At 38.9% G+C, this 19470-nt stretch overlaps 2 protein-coding genes across 2 annotated transcripts in view; both read right to left on the bottom strand.

Moving 5' to 3' along the window:
* Positions 1 to 3: 3 nt before the first annotated feature.
* Positions 4 to 514, bottom strand: LOC139435129 (histone H4). Its single transcript, XM_071205495.1, has one exon. It carries the CDS (start codon positions 506 to 508, stop codon positions 197 to 199), a length of 312 nt encoding a protein of 103 aa, XP_071061596.1. The 5' UTR covers positions 509 to 514; the 3' UTR covers positions 4 to 196.
* A 2355-nt stretch (positions 515 to 2869) lies between these two features.
* Positions 2870 to 19470, bottom strand: part of ttc3 (tetratricopeptide repeat domain 3) — a 49819-nt gene continuing 33218 nt past the window's right edge. The window contains exons 33-46 of the mRNA XM_034098809.2: positions 18393 to 18975; positions 18230 to 18298; positions 17346 to 17495; positions 16600 to 16739; positions 15517 to 15585; positions 15088 to 15184; positions 13786 to 13889; positions 12959 to 13043; positions 12163 to 12264; positions 10992 to 11179; positions 9980 to 10094; positions 6910 to 7020; positions 5538 to 5630; positions 2870 to 3158 (exon numbers count right to left, since the gene is read on the bottom strand). Coding sequence (XP_033954700.1) covers positions 3048 to 3158; positions 5538 to 5630; positions 6910 to 7020; positions 9980 to 10094; positions 10992 to 11179; positions 12163 to 12264; positions 12959 to 13043; positions 13786 to 13889; positions 15088 to 15184; positions 15517 to 15585; positions 16600 to 16739; positions 17346 to 17495; positions 18230 to 18298; positions 18393 to 18975 — 2017 coding nt within the window. The 3' untranslated portion in view covers positions 2870 to 3047. The remainder of the gene's footprint in view (positions 3159 to 5537; positions 5631 to 6909; positions 7021 to 9979; positions 10095 to 10991; positions 11180 to 12162; positions 12265 to 12958; positions 13044 to 13785; positions 13890 to 15087; positions 15185 to 15516; positions 15586 to 16599; positions 16740 to 17345; positions 17496 to 18229; positions 18299 to 18392; positions 18976 to 19470) is intronic.

Raw genomic sequence — 19470 nt, 5'->3', positions numbered from 1 at the left:
CGTTTTATTTATATTTTGATCCTGAACATGTTTTTCAGAGAAGACAAAAACTCTCGCCTGCACCAACTTCTAGTGCTCACCAACGCGGTATCATGAGGGAATGGAGCTCTCTAATTTGAGGATATGGGTGGCCCTTAAAAGGACCTTTGTGTTGTTGTTGTTGTTGTTGTTGTTGTTGTTGTCAGATGGTGAGTATTTAACCTCCGAAACCGTACAGAGTGCGGCCCTGCCTCTTGAGGGCATACACCACATCCATGGCGGTCACGGTCTTCCTCTTGGCGTGCTCGGTGTAGGTGACGGCATCACGGATCACATTCTCCAGGAAGACCTTCAGCACCCCGCGGGTCTCCTCGTAGATCAGACCGGAGATACGCTTCACTCCGCCGCGGCGAGCCAGACGACGGATGGCGGGCTTGGTGATTCCCTGGATGTTATCACGGAGAACTTTACGGTGACGCTTGGCGCCTCCTTTGCCGAGTCCCTTTCCTCCTTTTCCTCTTCCACTCATGTTCAACTCTTGTTGGGTCGGGTCGTTCAGAACGAATGAGAGGATGAAGTCTGACCGGCAGTATTTAAATATTCACTGCGGACCTAAGAGAAGACGGAGAGCGGGAAAGCTGCTAGGCGGGGCCAACCATAGATATATATATATATATATATATATATATATAGATATATATAAACACTAGATGACTCACCCGCGCTGCTGGCCAATGGCCACTTGGCCGCCATCTCGCTACAGGCAGTGCTCTCATTCATAACATTATGGTTTACTATTTAAATAACCATAGCTTGCTCAATTTTCAACCAATTTTCAAACGGTTTGCAGTATCATAACTACTAGTTATGATACTGCATACTTATAATCATGGAATAGCTATACACACACACACACACAAGGTATTTATACCTTTATATTAAATATTTGCCGGTGTATATATTTCCATTTATTTTTATTATATTGTTAATATTTAAAATAAATTATAAAATTAAAATACATTTATATTTTATATATAAAAATCGGTCTCATGTAAGCCAAGAGTTGTTAATTTAGCAATGCCTTAGCTTGAAGAACAGGGACACAACTAATGACAATTTTTGCAGGTCTCCCTTGAAAAAGAGATCTATGATCTCAATGGGACCAATCTGGTTAAATAAAGGTTTGAAATGAAATGAAAAAACAATAGCATATGTTGGTATATTATTTAGATATTCACACCTTTATCAGAAGAACCAAACCAACATAAAATGTGCTCAGACAGGCCAGTTCTGTCTAATTTATCACAATTATTTTTGATATGAGATCTTCATATCATCCTAGTTTTGTATTTAGTTTCTAGATTTGTAAACAAATCCAGAACCTTTGAAATATGTTATTGAAAAAAGACCAAGAATAATATAAACTGTACCATGTGTCCTTTTGTGTCCTTCTGTAGTCCATTTGTGGTTTGTCTTGTCTCACCCCGGCTGATATATCACAAAATCCACTGTTTAAATTGTTCCCTATATTGCCCCTATGCCCCTGTAAGGTGTCCTTGGGTGTTATGAAAGGCAGCCCCCCAACATAAATGTATTATTATTATTAAGAAGAACAACTTGGTGTGGAGGGGATGTAGGAAGCAGGAGCAGGTGGGAAGAGATGGGGCTTCAAGGTTAAAGTTTATTTGTTTTAAATGTGTCTTGGAGATAAGGACCAGCTGCACACAATAAAATACAGTATAACACAAAACCAATAAGACACACGGTGACACATGGCACACCAACAATCAATCATCGTCCAGCCTCAGCTTTGGTATTCTTTCACAACCATGTTATGGGTTTATTAGACTGAGCAAACATAAACATTATGTCCTCAGTTATTGTATGTATGTATGTATGTATGTATGCATGTATGTATGTATAGACTAGAGATTGTGTCTATTCTGAACTATAGGGATGTAATACTGTTATTGTACCACTGTGAGGCACTGTAGTATTGCGTGCTACGTAATGACCTGTCTTGCGTCATGTAAATGAGGGTGTGTTCACCTGATGCACGTGTACACTGTCTATGTTTGTTCTCTTCTAAGTTAGCTCGGCTGAGCGAAGGAATCACCTGTGAAGCAGAGGAATAAATCATGCTCAAGGGCTAAACAGTTCATCGTCTCAGTCTCCAATATTTCTCTCCGAGTTCAGCATAAGAAGAAGCTGCCATCCTAAACCTCAACTGTTGTTGTTGTAGTAGTGAGCGCCGTAACGCCGTTGGGGAGAATCTGTGCGCTCATGGAGCCTCCTGCATCTTGTCCCCTTCTTCTTGCCCCTCTTCTATCCCAGGTGTGAAATCCTCATCTATCTCAACATCTGAATCTCCCTGAACTATCTGGTACAGAAAATGCCTGCTTCAGTTCCGTCTCCTGCAACAATGTGGAGTCATTATGTCCATGAAGATGGTCCTGACGTCCACTAGAATGGACATTTATAAAAGAGCTGTTATTTCAAAACTTGAATTATTTAATTGCTTTCAGAACTAATTATATAGTTCCTCACATATTAATAAACATATATGATTTTCATGTTAAAAATAACAATTAATCAACAATATTTGCCTTCTCTTCCTGCCTCTATAAAATGATGTTGGTATGCCAGCCATTTTGGATGAAATGAAAGAGGAACTTCCCAGTTCCCAGCATGCAAGGATATATTGATGATAATACTTTTGCACCTTTACTTGAGGAACATTTTGAATGCAGGACTTTTACTGTAACAGAGTATTCCTACACTGTTACTCAAGTACAAGGTCCGAGTACTTCTCCCACCTCTTTGTTTTAATCTCTTCAGGATATTTGACAGTTTGAGGTTTGAAGGGCAAACAGACACAGACAGAGACCAGTTCAAACACAAGACGTGTCCTTTATTAAATGTAAAGAAATTATAAGTTTTGAACACATCACCGATGCAACAACAACTATGCATTATTAGTTTGAAATGATATTAGTGGCGAATAAAAAATGTGAAAGAAGATAAAAGCACGTGGGTAATAACTGTGCAATATAATCAGAGTTAAGACGTCATGGAGCTTGGCGTCTGCGTCCGGAGAGCTCGGGGAAGTCGTCGGGCATCAGAGCGTGATCTCTGCAGGTCGGACACGTGCTCTGCTCCTTGAGCCATGAGCGGATGCACTGAGGAGGGGAGAAGAGAGGAGGAGGAAACGCTAAGTTAAAACCTGCAGCTCCAAAGGCTGGACCAATTAAACAAGTGACACAAATTCAGTTTCATTTGGTCTAAAGCAGGGGTGCCCAACCTTTTTTGAACCGAGAGCTACTTTTAAAGTTGCTAGTCTGCCGAGATCTACCAGTCCAAATAGAGAGGTGTAGCCATTACTGACAGCCTACTACCAGGTAAATACACACTTCTACCTTTATCTTACCTCTTTCTAATCTACACACATACAAGTATTTAACTGAAGTTACACAACAGTGTTGTTGATACAGAGTTGGAGTTTATTCACACGTCACTACAGTGGTAATGTTTTCAAGAAACATTGAACATTGCTGCCACATATGACACAGGGAAAAAAGAAAAGACTGAACCCTTTCTTTGCATTATATAAAAATAGTGTTGCTACAAAAGTATAAATTAGGCTTAGTAATATGACAACTCAGATCTGAAGCTACTCAGGAATCTGCTGCCAACGTGCGATAAAAAGACAAAATTAATAGAATCAAACCCTTTTTTTTTGCATTTTAGTAGAGTATAAAAATAAATGCCTTTAAAATAGCATGCAAGCAACACTAGTTTCTAGGGATGTAACGATACCAAAAGCTCACGGTACGATAATATCGCGATAACAAGTCCACGGTACGGTATCTATCGCGATATTGAATAATGAAGGGAAAGAGAAAAAAAGTAATTTTTTTTCTTCAATAAAACATTTTTTTACTCGGAAAATGTTTCTTTATTAAATAATATATCTGATTTGTATAGCATGTTAGTAGGATAGCAGTATTTTAAAGTGTCAAAAACACCGTGACAGTAACAGACTGGAACAAGAAAACCAGTGTGTTTGTACCTACTAGTACTACCAAACAAAGTAGGCATTTTCTTTGTGCCACTGCATCTCACAAATAAACAAGGACATTTAATAATCAGACCCTGCAATAAAATAAATCAAGTTTCACTTTAGTTTTTCAAGTAACTCAACTCAAACTCACTAGTCACTCACTCAGCATCATCAGACAGGTTTTTAAGAATATGAGAATGTCCACATTTCCAGGTATTTATAAGCTGGGATGTTTGGGCATTTACAATATCCCCTGCTCTGGAAAAAACTCTCTCGCTTGGTACTGATGTTGCTGGGACAGCAGTGGTCGCGTTAACCGAATATTTTATTTAACAATGACTGAAAAATCTGAAAGCAGTCAGTCATTTTGACAGATTAGAACAAACTCGGAACAGCGCCAATGTTTCCCCGCAGCGAGGCTCTGGTGTTATCCCGTGTTATGCATGCCCTCCAAAAGGAAATGATATAGTTTCCAAACCGTACTTTGCCGTACAGATCAACACATGTCTGGGAGGTTTTGCTTTACGCTGTACGCGCTCCCGAGAGGTGCATGCACACACGGCATAACACCGCCCGCCCCCATTTTTACTGTCCCCAAAAAGCGCGTCCGCAGCCTCCAGGAAAGCTTCTTTCACAACTTCGCCATCTTTGAAAGACTTCATGTGTTTCCCAAGAACTTGACTGACACGATAAGATGCTCTGGTTGTTGTTGGGCCTGGTGAAAATGGACTGCTGTGCATTTTGCGGTCCTTTCAGGCCCCTCCCCTTTTGGAGCGTAGGGCAGAATTAGGAGAGAATTCCGTCTCTAAATCGGCATGTAACCATATAATAAACCTATTATATTCTTTCAGAGCTCTTGCGGGGCCACATGAAATGAAGTCACAGGCCGGATTTGGTCACAGGCCGGATTTGGCCCCCGGCCGGGCCTTGAGTTGGACACCCGTGGTCTAAAGTAAACTAGTAACTAGAATATGAATTAAAGATTCGATCTAAAGTAAACCAGAATTATGAATTAAAGGTTCGGTCTAAAGTAAACTAGAATTATGAATTAAAAGTTCGGTGTGAAGTAAACTAGAATTATGAATTAAAGGTTCGGTCTAAAGTAAACTAGTAACAAGAGTTAAAATACATGTAAATACATGTAAAACTCCGGAAGTAATTCATACTTTTTGACAGTTTTCCATACATTTTTAGATGAAAAGTCTGTGAACGGCTAAAGGAAATATATAAGACCTAACCACATTAAAGATATTTCAATACATTCTTCTTGAGGTAACTGAATAATACACTTTAATACGACTCTGTAAACTGATCTGACGCTGCCAGGTGATAATAATAATCATCATTACTGCTTATTTCTTCAGTTTATAAAAGCGTTTTAACAAATAATTGCATCTTTTGAATGGCTTTTATTGGACTATATGTTTTTATAACAATTGATATAGTAAAACCTTCATAATGTGTCATGACATCCTCTCCTATGATGTGATTGGCTCACCTTGTCGTGGAAGCTGTGTCGGCACTCCAGCACACAGATGTCGTCCGGACTCATGTCCTCGTGACAGATGATGCACGGGTCCTCCACGTTCAGCTGCAAAACAAAACAGAATGGAGTCAAGATGAGAAAGCTGAATTAATCCCATAGTGCCTTGCAGGGATACCTTAAGAACTTGAAGTCAGTTTAGTTTTCATACCAACTATGTGCAATATATACCTGTCCGCTAAATCCTCAGAACTGTTACAGGATGTGTATTTTGTAAATTGTGTAATTTCTATTATAATTTTCTAAAAGGGGACCTATCGTGCAAAATGCACTTTTTGATGTCTTTATACATAAACATGTGTCCCCGGTGTGTCGGGGAACTCACGCAGCGTCAGAAAATAAAACCCTCTCTCTTTTCCTCCGTACCCAAATCTCTAAAAACGGAGCTACAACGGAGCTGATCCAGATTTGCGTCCGATATGACGTAATGTCTGAAATGCGGACCCACGGCCCAATCAGAAACGTTGCTATCAGAAACAATGCCCGACTGTTTTGGACGTAATATGGTCGGTGTTTACATTAGCATCGCTAACACTCAGAGCTAACCTGTACTGGAGAGCATGTGTGTGAAGAAGCAGGAAGTAAAAAGGAACTCACCTTGTGGTATAACCGGCAAGAGAGAAAGCCTTTGAGCTCCAGACTGTTTCAGAGAGAATCCTTGATAATCCATGATATGGCGTTTCATCACGGCAGCATTTAGTTTAGACGGTAGCTGCCGGGTCCCGCATGAGCTCAGCCCCTTCCTCTTTTATTTTTTAAAGCTTTATACCCAAAATCAGCACTTTTGAAACAGGAAGTTAAATGGAGGGATATGAGGCATGGCTAGAATGATCTGTTTGGTATTTTTGAGCAAAACACTTCATAGATATGTTTTTTATATATCTGAGACCTATAATGTTGCCTAAAAATAGCATGATAGGTGACCTTTAACTTTAGTATTTGTTTTTAATATAGAAATGTATTTATAATGATAAACCCCCTGAGATGCACCATGTTGTTTTCAAGTGGGTCCCGACAAAAGCAACGTCTTACAGACATATATGAACAAAATAACAGAAAGCAAAGCATGACAAACCACGTACAGTCTGTTAAGTCAAATTCATGAAGTCATACAATAATTACAATTTGATACAGTAAAACTAATAAGACTCATAGATCAGTTTCATCAATAACAAGAACAGACTAAATGATGCTTCTTAGGTAACATTAAGCTTTGGCTCTTCTCTGCTGTAACAATGTAAATGTCCCCTCTGTGGGACTAATAAAGTTATTCTGATGTTCTAGTATTATCCTGCAGGTCTTACTAAGGACTGACTTCAGGACTTACTGCGTCAGAGTGTTTGACTCTCGGGTGTCCCATCGGTTGCCAGACCGGCGCGGCGCACTGAGCCGGACTGCCACATCCTTTGGCGTTCAATTTGGCTGCATTTAGCTTCTCCTGAAAGAAAGAAAAAAATATATGATTTATACAAAATAAAAGAAATTGTGATTTTCACTTTTTATGACATTTTTACAACAAACAATAGCATATAGATTTTTTTAGACATTTCTTTAACATTCAGAGCATGACATGTTTACTACATTCTATGCTATGGCTTTCTTTCAATGCAATTTTTCACAACATACTTAAAGCATGAGATTTTTTCCGACATACAATAATATGGCTTATTTCCCCAACACAATATGTATGACTTATTTTATGGCATTTTTATAAAATAATATACTATCACATGTTTTAAGACATATTATGGTATGACATTTTTACATATTATACATATACAGTGGGGCAAAAAAGTGTCAGCCACCAATTCTGCTCCCACTTAAAAAGATGAGGCCTGTAATTTTCATCCTAGGTACACCTCAACTATGAGACAAAATGAGAAAAAAAAAATTCAAAAAATTACATTGTCTGATTTTTAAAGAATTTATTTGCAAATTATGGTGGAAAATAAGTATTTGGTCAATAACAAAATGTAATCTCAATACTTTGTTATATACCCTTTGTTGGCAATGACAGAGGTCAAACGTTTTCTGTAAGTCTTCACAAGGTTTTCGCACACTGTTGTTGGTATTTTGGCCCATTCCTCCATGCAGATCTCCTCTAGAGCAGTGATGTTTTGGGGCTGTCGCTGGGCAACACAGACTTTCAACTCCCTCCAAAGATTTTCTATGGGGTTGAGATCTGGAGACTGGCTAGGCCACTCCAGGACCTTCAAATGCTTCTTACGAAGCCACTCCTTCGTTGCCCGGGCGGTGTGTTTGTCATGCTGAAAGACCCAGCCACGTTTCATCTTCAATGCCCTTGCTGATGGAAGGAGGTTGTCACTCAAAATCTCACGATACATGGCTCCATTCATTCTTTCCTTTACACGGATCAGTCGTCCTGGTCCCTTTGCAGAGAAACAGCCCCACAGCACGATGGTTCCACCCCCATGTTTCACAGCAGGTGTTCTTTGGATGCAACTCAGCATTCTTTCTCCTCCAAACACGTTGAGTTGAGTTTTTACCAAAAAGTTCTATTTTGGTTTCATCTGACCACATGACATTCTCCCAATCCTCTTCTGGATCATCTAAATGCTCTCTAGCAAACTTCAGACGGGCCTGGACATGTACTGGCTTAAGCAGGGGGACACGTCTGGCACTGCAGGATTTGAGTCCCTGGCGGCGTAGTGTGTTACTGATGGTAGCCTTTGTTACTTTGGTCCCAGCTCTCTGCAGGTCATTGACTCGGTCCCCCTGTGTGGTTCTGGGATTTTTGCTCACCGTTCTTGTGATCATTTTGACCCCACGGGGTGAGATCTTGCGTGGAGCCCCAGATCGAGGGAGATTATCAGTGGTCTTGTATGTCTTCCATTTTCTAATAATTGCTCCCACAGTTGATTTCTTCACACCAAGCTGCTTCCCTATTGCAGATTCAGTCTTCCCAGCCTGGTGCAGGTCTACCATTTTGTTTCTGGTGTCCTTTGACAGCTCTTTGATCTTGGCCATAGTGGAGTTTGGAGTGTGACTGTTTGAGGTTGTGGACAGGTGTCTTTTATACTGATAACGAGTTCAAACAGGTGCCATTAATACAGTTAACAAGTGGAGGACAGAGGAGGCTCTTAAAGAAGAAGTTGGGTTAGCAAACCCACGTGTTTTTGCTGATGGGAACTTGGGTCCCCCTCGCTGCGAGGGGGACCCAAGTTCCCATCAGCAAAAACACGTGGGTTTGCTAACCTGGCTCCAAAATGGTGGAATGAGCTCCCCATTGAAATCAGGACCGCAGAAAGCTTACACACCTTCCGGCGCAGACTGAAAACTCATCTCTTTCGACTCCACTTCGAGCGATAGAATGACTAACAAAGAACTGCTAACAGAGCACTTATATACTAATAAAGGACTGGCTTAGCCAGTTGAGCAGCACTTGAAACGATTGGCTCTTTGAAACCTGATGTTCTTATATGATTCTGTTTTCCTCAAGGTTGTGTCTTCCTGGTCGAATGTACTTATTGTAAGTCGCTTTGGATAAAAGCGTCAGCTAAATGCAATGTAATGTAATGTAAAGTTACAGGTCTGTGAGAGCCAGAAATCTTGTTTGTTTGTAGGTGACCAAATACTTATTTTACCGAGGAATTTACCAATTAATTCATTAAAAATCCTACAATGTGATTTCCTGGATTATTTCCCCCCAGTCTGTCTCTCATAGTTGAAGTGTACCTAGGATGAAAATTACAGGCCTCTCGTCTTTTTAAGTGGGAGAACTTGCACAATTGGTGGCTGACTAAATACTTTTTTGCCCCACTGTATGTCATGGCCAGAGGTGGGGAAGTAGTGGAGTACAACTACTTCATTACTGTACTTAAGTACATGTTTCTGGTATCAGTACTTTACTCCACTACTTATTTTTCTGACGACTTTTTACTTTCTACTTCTTACATGTTGAACACAAATACCTGTACTTTCTACTTCTTACATGTTGAACACAAATACCTGTACTTTCTACTTCTCTCATTTTCCAAACAGCTGGTTCCTTTAGTCTGAATGTGTGTTTGGTGGCGTGATCATTATTATTTAGAGTCATTGCGTGCCTCTAAAGAAGAGGGACCAATGAAAACGTTGTCATGTTGCCGTTGTTCACCATGGAAACATTCATTAGCTAACAATGACATTATTGTTCTATTAATATAAAGGGAGGTCAGGTACTCTTTAAAACAGCTGCTAGTTATGGGTACTTTTTACTTAAGTACATTTCAAAGCCTCTTTACTTTGACTTGAGTAAAGAAGTTTAGTCAGTACTTCTACTTTTACCAGAGTATTTTTAAACACGAGTATCTGTACTTCTACTTGAGAAAAGGATGTGTGTACTTTTGCCATCTTTGGTCATGGCTGAGGTCTGAAAGTTTGGCCTTTAACCCTACCTGATGGTCCAGGATCAGCTGGGTCACCCCCCCCACCATGTCTTGCAGAGCCATGTTGTTCAGACTGCTTCCGCTGGAGAAACGCAGGTCCTGAACAAACCTCATCAACTCTGGCCTGAAGACAGAAACACAGGAAATGTACTTTAGTGTCAACATTTGTTCTGCGAGTGTAAACCTGCCAGATCTCTTCAGTTTCAATTCAGACCGTTGTGGGTTACGTCCTTTTGTAACCTTTTTTTATAGAGTTTCAGCTTTTTATGCAAGGGCAAGTTGAATAATGCATGATGCTTAATAAAAGAAGCAAAATAAAGAAATTCCTCAAGTAGAAATTATACCTTGCAGTCTTAAAAGTATTTTGTATGTGCCAATATATCATGAACAAACAACTCAATCATGATGGAGATGTGTGGCACATGTTATAGTTGGAATAGAGAAAGGTTAGAAATAGCAGATAAAACGGAACAAAAAGAGTGAAAATATAAAAGTTGACACTAAGGAAAAATATCAGTAAACGATAAAACAAACCATAACACAATAAATAAAGTCCCGAAGTAGAAATGATATTCCGACTGAATTTTTGAGGCGGAAACTTATACCTAGGAGTCTTAAAAGTATTTTGTATTTGCCAATATATCATGAACAAACAACTAATGAAGGAGATTATATAGTTTGAATAGAAAAATATTGACTATTTCTAAATGACCTTGTATACAGCTACCGTCCTGCAGGCTCCTATAACATACACTCTACTGAAGTTAAAGTAAATACCATGGTCTAATAAAAAAGGTCACAGGGTTAAACCGTCTGAGGTAAACTTGGCACCAGTTCAAACATAAGACATGTCGTTTATTCAATGTAAAGAAATTGTACGTTTGAAAACAATGATGCAAATAAACTATGCATTATTAGTTTTAAATCATATTAGAGGAGAATAATATACAGAGTAAATACCATGGTCTAAAAAAAGGTCACCGGGTTAAACTGTCTGAGGAAACCTTGTCATGTGATGTACCTCTTATAGTCGGGGAACATGGAGACCAGGCGCTCCATGGCTTTCTCAAACACAGTGCTGTGTGCAGACTCCATTGTTCTGGGGGGGGGTTTGTGAGGAGCGGCTGCAGATGGCTGGGAGTAGGAGGGGAGGCTGTGAGAGGCTGAGGGCGGGGGGGTAGCTGCAGACTGTCTGGCAGCAACTGACACCTGAAACATTATCAGAAGAGAACAGAGGGTTATTATTGTCGACTTGGAATTGATTTTTCCTGTGTACATGTGATGTTTTGGTTCTTTGGGAACTAAGTATCTTTTTGTGTTTCTCTTAGTTTCCTACGATACTGTTAGGATTGGCTGTGAATAAGAAAATAAGAAGGACAGACCATCTATTTCTATTTATTTTAGTTTTGTGCCTTTAGCCAATACAATACAACTTTATTTATAAAGCACTTTAAAACCTCCAGACCAAAGTGCTGTACAGGCAAATAGATAGCCATCAGGCTAACAACAAGAGGTTAACAATGTGACACAATTACTGGACATAAAATACACTGTTTTCACACACATGTAAATATCTAATATGTATATATGTTCATTTTAATTAATATCTTATTTTATCATTTTAAATGTGTATCTTTGATTTCTTAATCCGTGTTAATCTGTGCTGTCCTGTTTTTCATCCTTACCCTGCTGCTGTTAAACTACTGAATTTCCCCACAGGGATTATAAAAGGTCCATCATATCTTCTCTTATTGTTGTTATCGTCGACTTCCAAATGATTTTGCAGTCGTTTCTGGTAGATGTATTTTTCTTTTAGAGATAAACAAAGTACTTCTGTGCCTATTTTATGTTATCGTGTAGCAATACATGTAGTGGTTACCGTGGAAGACCAACGTTTAATCCTAAATGAACAAACTCCAAAATAATGTCTTTATATATGGCTTGTATTGTTTACAAATAGGATATATTTTTTTATATATTGATTGTTGTGCTTTGATTTATGTCTAAATGTATACATGCGTCTGTTGATGTTGACACACACATACATACAGGTATATACATATTTTTATATTGATTTGTTTTGTATTCAGGATTGTGGGAAACTGTATTACGATCTCTCTGTCTGTACACACAAACTAAAGGATTGACAATAAAGTTGACTTTGAATTTTGATATCTGGTAAAAAGTCTTACCGGTGCAGCAGGAGGGTTTGGCTGGTTGCTAACGGCGATGGGAATTAACTCGCTGACTCTCCTGCCGTTCTTCACCTGGTCGAGCTGCTCCTGGTACTGCGCCTGTTCAACGTAAAACGGTCTTATAAACACACATCGTTCCTTCAGACATCTTTAGCACATGTATTGTAATTCATCATCGCGATGTCGGCTCGGGCCTCATCGCTCCAGATTTACAAAAACCTAATTAATAAAAAAAGCCTAGTAGCATTTTCAGTTTATAAGATAAGATATACTTTATTGATCTAAAAATGGGCAATGTTGAAGTTGCAACAGCAAGTAAAACAATAATGGCACATAATTAGAAATAATAAAAAAAGAGTAGAAAATAAACAATTATACAATATAAAAAAGAGTGAAGTTGACTGAAGAAAAATATCTGTTAACTACCTGACAAATAAAACACTGTTGAAGGGCTAAACTACAGCGAACAGAATATAACAAGTGGGATATTATTTATATTTAGTGTGCAAGAAGGGCATATTTAATTAAATGAACCATTGGTGCTCGAGTTGACTGCCTGAACTAGATGGCAGTTTTCGCCCCATATGTGGACTGTGTGTAGATCAAATAGGTCAATTTAAAACTGAAAACTAACCCTAACTTACTTACTTGACTTCACAAGAGGCTTAAATAATATTGTTATTGTTCTTCAAGAGTGAAATGTAGTGGAGTGCACAATAAGACATGAGCACAAGCCTCTCAGTGTGTAATGATCTTTTTGTTTTGTTGCAGTGTGTGAGATGCATTCAAGTACCTCAGCAGAGGAGATTTTCTTTTCCACATCCTGGATGTTAACTCTGCAGCTGTTTCGTGTTAATTCCACATCTGGGGTTGGGTATCTAGGGAATGACACACGGACATTTACACAATAAATACAAGCTGATAAAAACATTTGTATTCGAGTGCAAGTTTTCAATTCAAAGGTTTTATTGTCAAATAGAATATGGGATATGTACAAGAACAGAATATGAAATAATGTAAATTAAATACGGTTTATTGCGGTGATAAATATTTATATAAATTAGTAGATTGCAAGATGACAACAGGACTGTTTAATTAATGATCAGAAGACAGCAGAGTTATTGTCGACTTCCAATTGATTTCACAGCCGTTTCTGGTAGAAGTATTAGTCTTTTAGGGATAAACAAAGTACTTCTGTGCCAATCTGATCTTATCGTGTAGCAATAGATGTAGTGGTTACTCTGGAAGACCAAAGTGTAATCCTAAATGTACAAACTCCCAAATGATGTCTTTATATATATTGCTTACAAATAGGGCTCAACGGTTTCCTTTCTTCCAACTTTAATAACAGCATCATATTGATGTTGATGAACTGCAACCAGCTGTCGTGGTAAAATATCTGCAGCAATAGATGTAACGGTTACTTTGGAAGTTTAATCCTAAATAAACACAAATAAGGTCTTTATATATTGCTTTTATTGTTTACAAATAGGGGCACTTAGCAGAGCTCAGGTGTTTAGCAGTCTTGTGGCCTGTGGGATGAAACTGTCCCCGAGTCTGGTGGTTTTTGTGCGGATACAGCAGTACCGAAAGTTTCTGATTTCCTTTGTGTTTTTTTACCTGTGAGCTGCTTCGTCCAGTTTGCTCAGCAGAGCCTTGGCGTTGGTCAGATCTCTGTAGAGGACACACATACCCTGATCCCGACTGCTCTCCACCACCAACACCTGAGGAGAAAAACAAACAACTGGGTTCAAAACTCACACACAACTCATGCCATATGTGACCCGCTCTATCGAAATCAGTCGTGGATTTGCGAAAAAAATAAGTTTTTTGGGGTTCGGGTGTTTGGTTTGACTTTAAATAAACAAAGTCTTGGCTTTCAGAATATGAAACTTATATTTCCAAAATCACACGATAAATACATGTTTGAAGCTTGTAAAGGGAAGATGACAGCTCTCACTCGCACTCTGCTGTTCCGCAGCGCCGCCTCCCCTCCCTCCCGCTGACATTATGAATGTAAGGCGTCTACTAATCACAGATAACACGGCAGGGTCCGTTACAGTTTGTTTTCTTGTCTTGGCTTTCATTATATAAACTTGTTTTGGCAAATTCAGATGATAAATACAGCTTTGAAGCTTCGGCATAATTACAAGCGGAGAACGGAGTAACTTGACGTCACAGCAGGCATAACAACAGCCGGTGTTTCTCGTGAGGGTTTTCCCCGGGAAACAAACACAATATACACAAACGCAAAGATACACAAACACGTGTATACACACACACACACACACACACACTTGCGAGCTTCCCCCAGACCAGTAATCCAAACAAAAATATCTGTAGTACTTTGATCATGTGCTAGCCGCTGATAACCAATCAGATCGATGGATTCCAGAGGAGAGAAAACTTTGAAGGCCTTTTTCTCAAAGTGATGACACGGTGACAGTCATTATATAATGTGACATCATTTGCTTAATATTTGGAGAACAACAACAATCCTGATATTAATTAGAAAGCTAGGAATCTCCTCTTTCCAGCAGTCTATACAACTCAAAATGTGTCTTTGGGTCAATGCGACTGATTTCGATGGAGCAGGTCACATTTGTATTCGTCTGCCTGTATTATTTTGTGTTCATTTGTTGTAACTTTGTTCATGCTTCCCTTCTTGGCCAGGTCGCTCTTGAAAAAGAAATGTAAATCTCAATGAGACCTTTTACCTGGTTAAATAAAGAATATATACACATGCCAATTCTGTGTTTTATTCATCTTTACATTCATCTGTATTTGCCTTTGTGCTGCTAGAACAGCCACATGTCCCCTTAATCAAATTTGTATATTCAGGGATTCACAAAGAATAAATGTCACGACAAGATGAACTCTAAATGAAATGTGTTTTCTTAGCATCAACACCTAAACTCTTACCTGAGCGGAGTGAGACCTCCTGGTGGCCGAGGTCAGCGAGACCTGACAGCGCTTTATCTCGTCCTCCAGACTCATCTTCTCGGCTGCTGATTGATTGCTAAAATTCAGAAGATTAAAACAATAAGAAAATGAGTTCATAAAAAAGCCTAGGAGCATTTTCAGTTCATAAGATAAGAAATACTTTATAAATACAGCTACGACAATATATAAATTTGGGATATTATTTACATTTAGTGTGCAAGCATGGCATATTAAATTCAATATTAAGATAAACTGTACAGTGAGAAGAAGTTATAAGTCCAGTTAACCCTCGAACATGACATGCCCAGAACAAATGACTATAACTTCACTTCTTTAATAATCTTTCTTCTCAAAGCAATGATAAACCCGGGCTTAACAGGTTAACAAAGATAACGCTTCATCACTCACCTCAGCTCAAGGAAATCATTCAACTTATTGTCAAAGCTGTTTTTCTTCTCTCGGATGATTTGGGTAAAACTGAGGAAAAAAGAAAAGACAAAATAAATGAAAAAGTGATTTTTAACAAGTTACTCGCTGACCATTAAATCGATCAAGATACAGAGAGGAGAACTGCTCACATGAAGTAAGAAATGCTCTGTTGTAAAAAGGCAAAATATGAATCTTGCAAGACAAAAATCAACAGTTTATTCTTGACTGCATAAAAAAAAAAATACGAATAAAAGCCCTGGCTTCAAAATGAACTTACAAATCAAGTGAATATTTTGCAGAATGACCCATTTCAGGGTCATGCATCATTTTTGGGTGTCTTTTTGAAATCAAATTATTATTATTTTTAAAAGGTCTTTTTTTCAGTTGGTAATCAACTGTTTTTTTAATAAATGGATGTTTTCAAAGTAAATGGATAATCGTTTTTTTGTTAATCATGATCTCAATTATTGACCCAAATAATCGAGATTATGATTTTTTCCATAATCCAGGGTTCATACTCTTTTTCACCAATAATTTTCAATGACTTCTCCATGACCTTTACCTAATTTTCCATGACCTTTACCTAATTTTCCATGACCAAAAAAAGTATACTTTCTCAGCGGTACCACATGGAACAGGAAAATAAGGTCTGCATATGAATCATGTTGTGCCTATCTAAAACAAATCCAATAGTAGGCTAACTAGCTTCTACACGCTAAAGCAACTCAAATCTCTCAACAGCAAAATACCTTGTCAGATAAATGCCATTTAACGTTTCATTACTATACGATACAGTATTTATTATCATTATAGTATTACTATTTCGGCGATCAGTTAAAATACAAATTATATTTGATGCAACTTTAGTTACATTTCCATGACTTTTCCAAAACTTTGGGAAAAATATTGTTTTCTATAACTTTTCCAGGGCCTGGAATCAGCATTTTGAATTTCCATGACTTTTCCAGGTTTTTAATGACCGTAAGAACCCTGATAGTTAGTGAAGTAGTCATTCTACACTACCTAAAGTAAGACATTTGTTCACCGAGTGATTTCTCTCACCTCCTGTGTTGCGTCACCAGATCCTCCGTCTCCACCTTCAGAGCCTTCAGACCCTCCTGGTTCGCTCTCTTCTCCTTCTGGTCCTTCTTCACCTCCTCCTCCAACTTCTGCTGGAACATCCCCAGCTCCTGAATGGTCACCTGCACCGCAGAAAACAACAGGACACACTTTCAGATACAGTCAAAGTCAACTTTATTGTCAATTTTTCAGTTTGTGTGTACAGAGATATAGAAATACTGTTTGCCACAATCCTGAATACAAGAACAAATATGTATATCCTATATATACACACACAATCAAAGACACATGTATACATATGCACACATTAAGACCTAAATAAAAGCATAATAATCAATATGTAAGGGATAATATGCAGCAAGGCGGTCATTATGGGGAAAAGAACACCGACAGGCAGATCAGGATCCCGACGTGTATGTATAAAGTTAAATCGAACGGACTTGTTTGTGCAGATGTGAGCGTCCTTAACAACGGCCAATAAGTCCTTGACAGCGGTCTGTCTGTTCTGGATTAACAGCGTGTCACATGTTCTGAATTGACCAATCAGAATCGAGTATTCAACTAAGCCATGTAATAAATACAAAATAACAGTCACTTCAATATCTTTGAGAATGTACATTAGTGCAAGACATAGCAGCATAAAAAAAGTGAGAGCGTGATTTGTACATGTTTTGTTTAAAGTAACATAAGTTGATGTTATAAGTCAGTATAACAGCGTATTGGGCTACCTGTATGTTGGTGGTGATCTGCTGAACCTCTTCTTCCAGGACAGCGAGGTCTTCTTTGTGCGTTAGGTTGACTTTGTCGCAGTCTTTCGACATTTCCTTCATGCTCTGCTCTAACATCCTTCCGCTGTGTTGCTTTTTGTTGATGTCACCCTGTATCAACAACAAAACATTTTAGTACTAAAAAACAAAACAAGTTAAAAGATACGTAGCAATAGATTGCAGCAAATAAATGCCATACTAGGTTTAAATATCAAGTTTCCATAGAACATTTGATATTCATTTGTTTAAAGGACAACAATGATTTGTTCATTTCGATAAACAAATCTAATCTGTTTTTCTAAATCAGTGCTTCTCAAAGTGTGGTCCGTGGACCACTGGTGGTCTGTGAGCGCCCCCTAGTGGTCTGTGAGTATATTGGTAACATTTCACATTTGAAATAAATAAATAAATTTAAGTTTTCCGCACTCTCGCGGGAATATCTCCGCAATGGAGCGAGCTTAAGTTTCACTTTCGATTGCATGATATAGCCCAGCGCAACACCTTCATCACACATGTTGTGTAATCTGTTCTAGAAAAATTATGTGATTTTAGATATTTGTTGAGTTAGGTGGTCCGCGACTGTTTCCTTGGTATGAAAAAGCTTGAGAAACACTGATCTAAATGAACAGATGGAGATGCTAAAGTGCCATTAGGGTATTGCACAATAAGGGGCATTGCCATGAATAGTCTACCATGCTTTTATCACTCAGTCTCCATTAAATAGCTCGTACAGCAGAAAACAAGTGAAAACCTAATTGTTAAAACGTATACTTTAAGTGTCTTGGTCACACGAGACATCCGTATCATGAATCTGTGTTGACATTAATGCAATGAAAACAACTCACCGGGCAGCTCTCAAAAGGCTCATGAATCTCCGTATTCACCGCTACACTCCTCACGGTCTCATTGCACGTCTGTGTTTGAAACAAAAGAGCATTTTAACTTCCCACACATATTTTATCTAGTTCATCTAGTTCTTTTTAAAATGACAAAGTGTTTGGAATGTACCTGTACAGCGGCATGTTTCTTCAAAACGCTTTCATCAGATGAAACGGACGATGTTTCAGAAACGCCTCGATCCCCCGCACTGCGAAATAGATCCAACGCTCCGTCGTCATCAGGTATAAAGTAAGGGTCTTGCTTTTCATCGTCACCATTACTCCAGGCGTAAAATGAATTATTAACTCCAACAAAGGCAGGCGCATGAGGCAGGGGGGCAAATGCATATGGATTTGGGAGGATGGGATAGACATTCTGTGCGTGTGAATAACCGTTCTTATCGCTAGGGAAAGCACTAAAACTACCCTCGTCCAAACCAGGACACGGATACTCAATGTCGGGATCGGTGATATCGTCCAGGTCGTCCAAACTGGCTCCGTGTCCGGCCTGCTGCAGAGTGACGGCGTGTTTAGCCAGGCCGATGCACCGTCCCATCTTTATGAAGCGCAGAGACTCCAGGAGGAAGACCTCGAAGCCGCCCACTTCCTGGATCTTGTCTTTAGCAACGACGGGGAAGTTATCCAGCTCTCCCACCAGCAGAGGGTCCTCAGCGACCAGCGGACCGTGCTCCTCCAGGATCTGAGCGAAGTAGCTGTGGAGAGACGAGCAATTATTATCATCATCAGGGACAGTTTTATCCCACAGGCCATAAGACTGCTAAACACCTGAGCTCTGTTAAACTGTTTATCAATATATTATAGGTCTCAGATATATACAAAACATGTCTCTGAAGTGGTCGGCTCGAAACACCAAGCAGATCATTATAGCATCCCATAGGGCTGCTCAATTAATCGTATTTTAATCGCGATTACGGCTTGCAAGTTGCAACGATTCCGATTTTTTTTTTATGACTTTTTTTTTTTTAATAATCTTTTTTTTTTTGGTTCTTCAGTTTAATTAAACTTAACGTTCAGGGTAATCAACTGTTAAAAACACTGTTCACATTTTTTTTTCTCCAATAAACGGATGTTTTCAAAGAATAATCGCATTTAATAATCGCAATTACAATTATTGACCCAAATAATCGCGATTATGATTTTTGCCATTATCGAGTAGCCCTAGCATCCCATAAACAAAAATTGAGACA

This window comes from Pseudochaenichthys georgianus, chromosome 14 (assembly GCF_902827115.2).
Source record: "Pseudochaenichthys georgianus chromosome 14, fPseGeo1.2, whole genome shotgun sequence".
In the NCBI taxonomy this organism is placed as follows: domain Eukaryota; kingdom Metazoa; phylum Chordata; class Actinopteri; order Perciformes; family Channichthyidae; genus Pseudochaenichthys; species Pseudochaenichthys georgianus.
The sequence above is the reverse complement of the archived record's forward strand: the minus strand, read 5'-3'. Positions and strand labels throughout refer to the sequence as shown.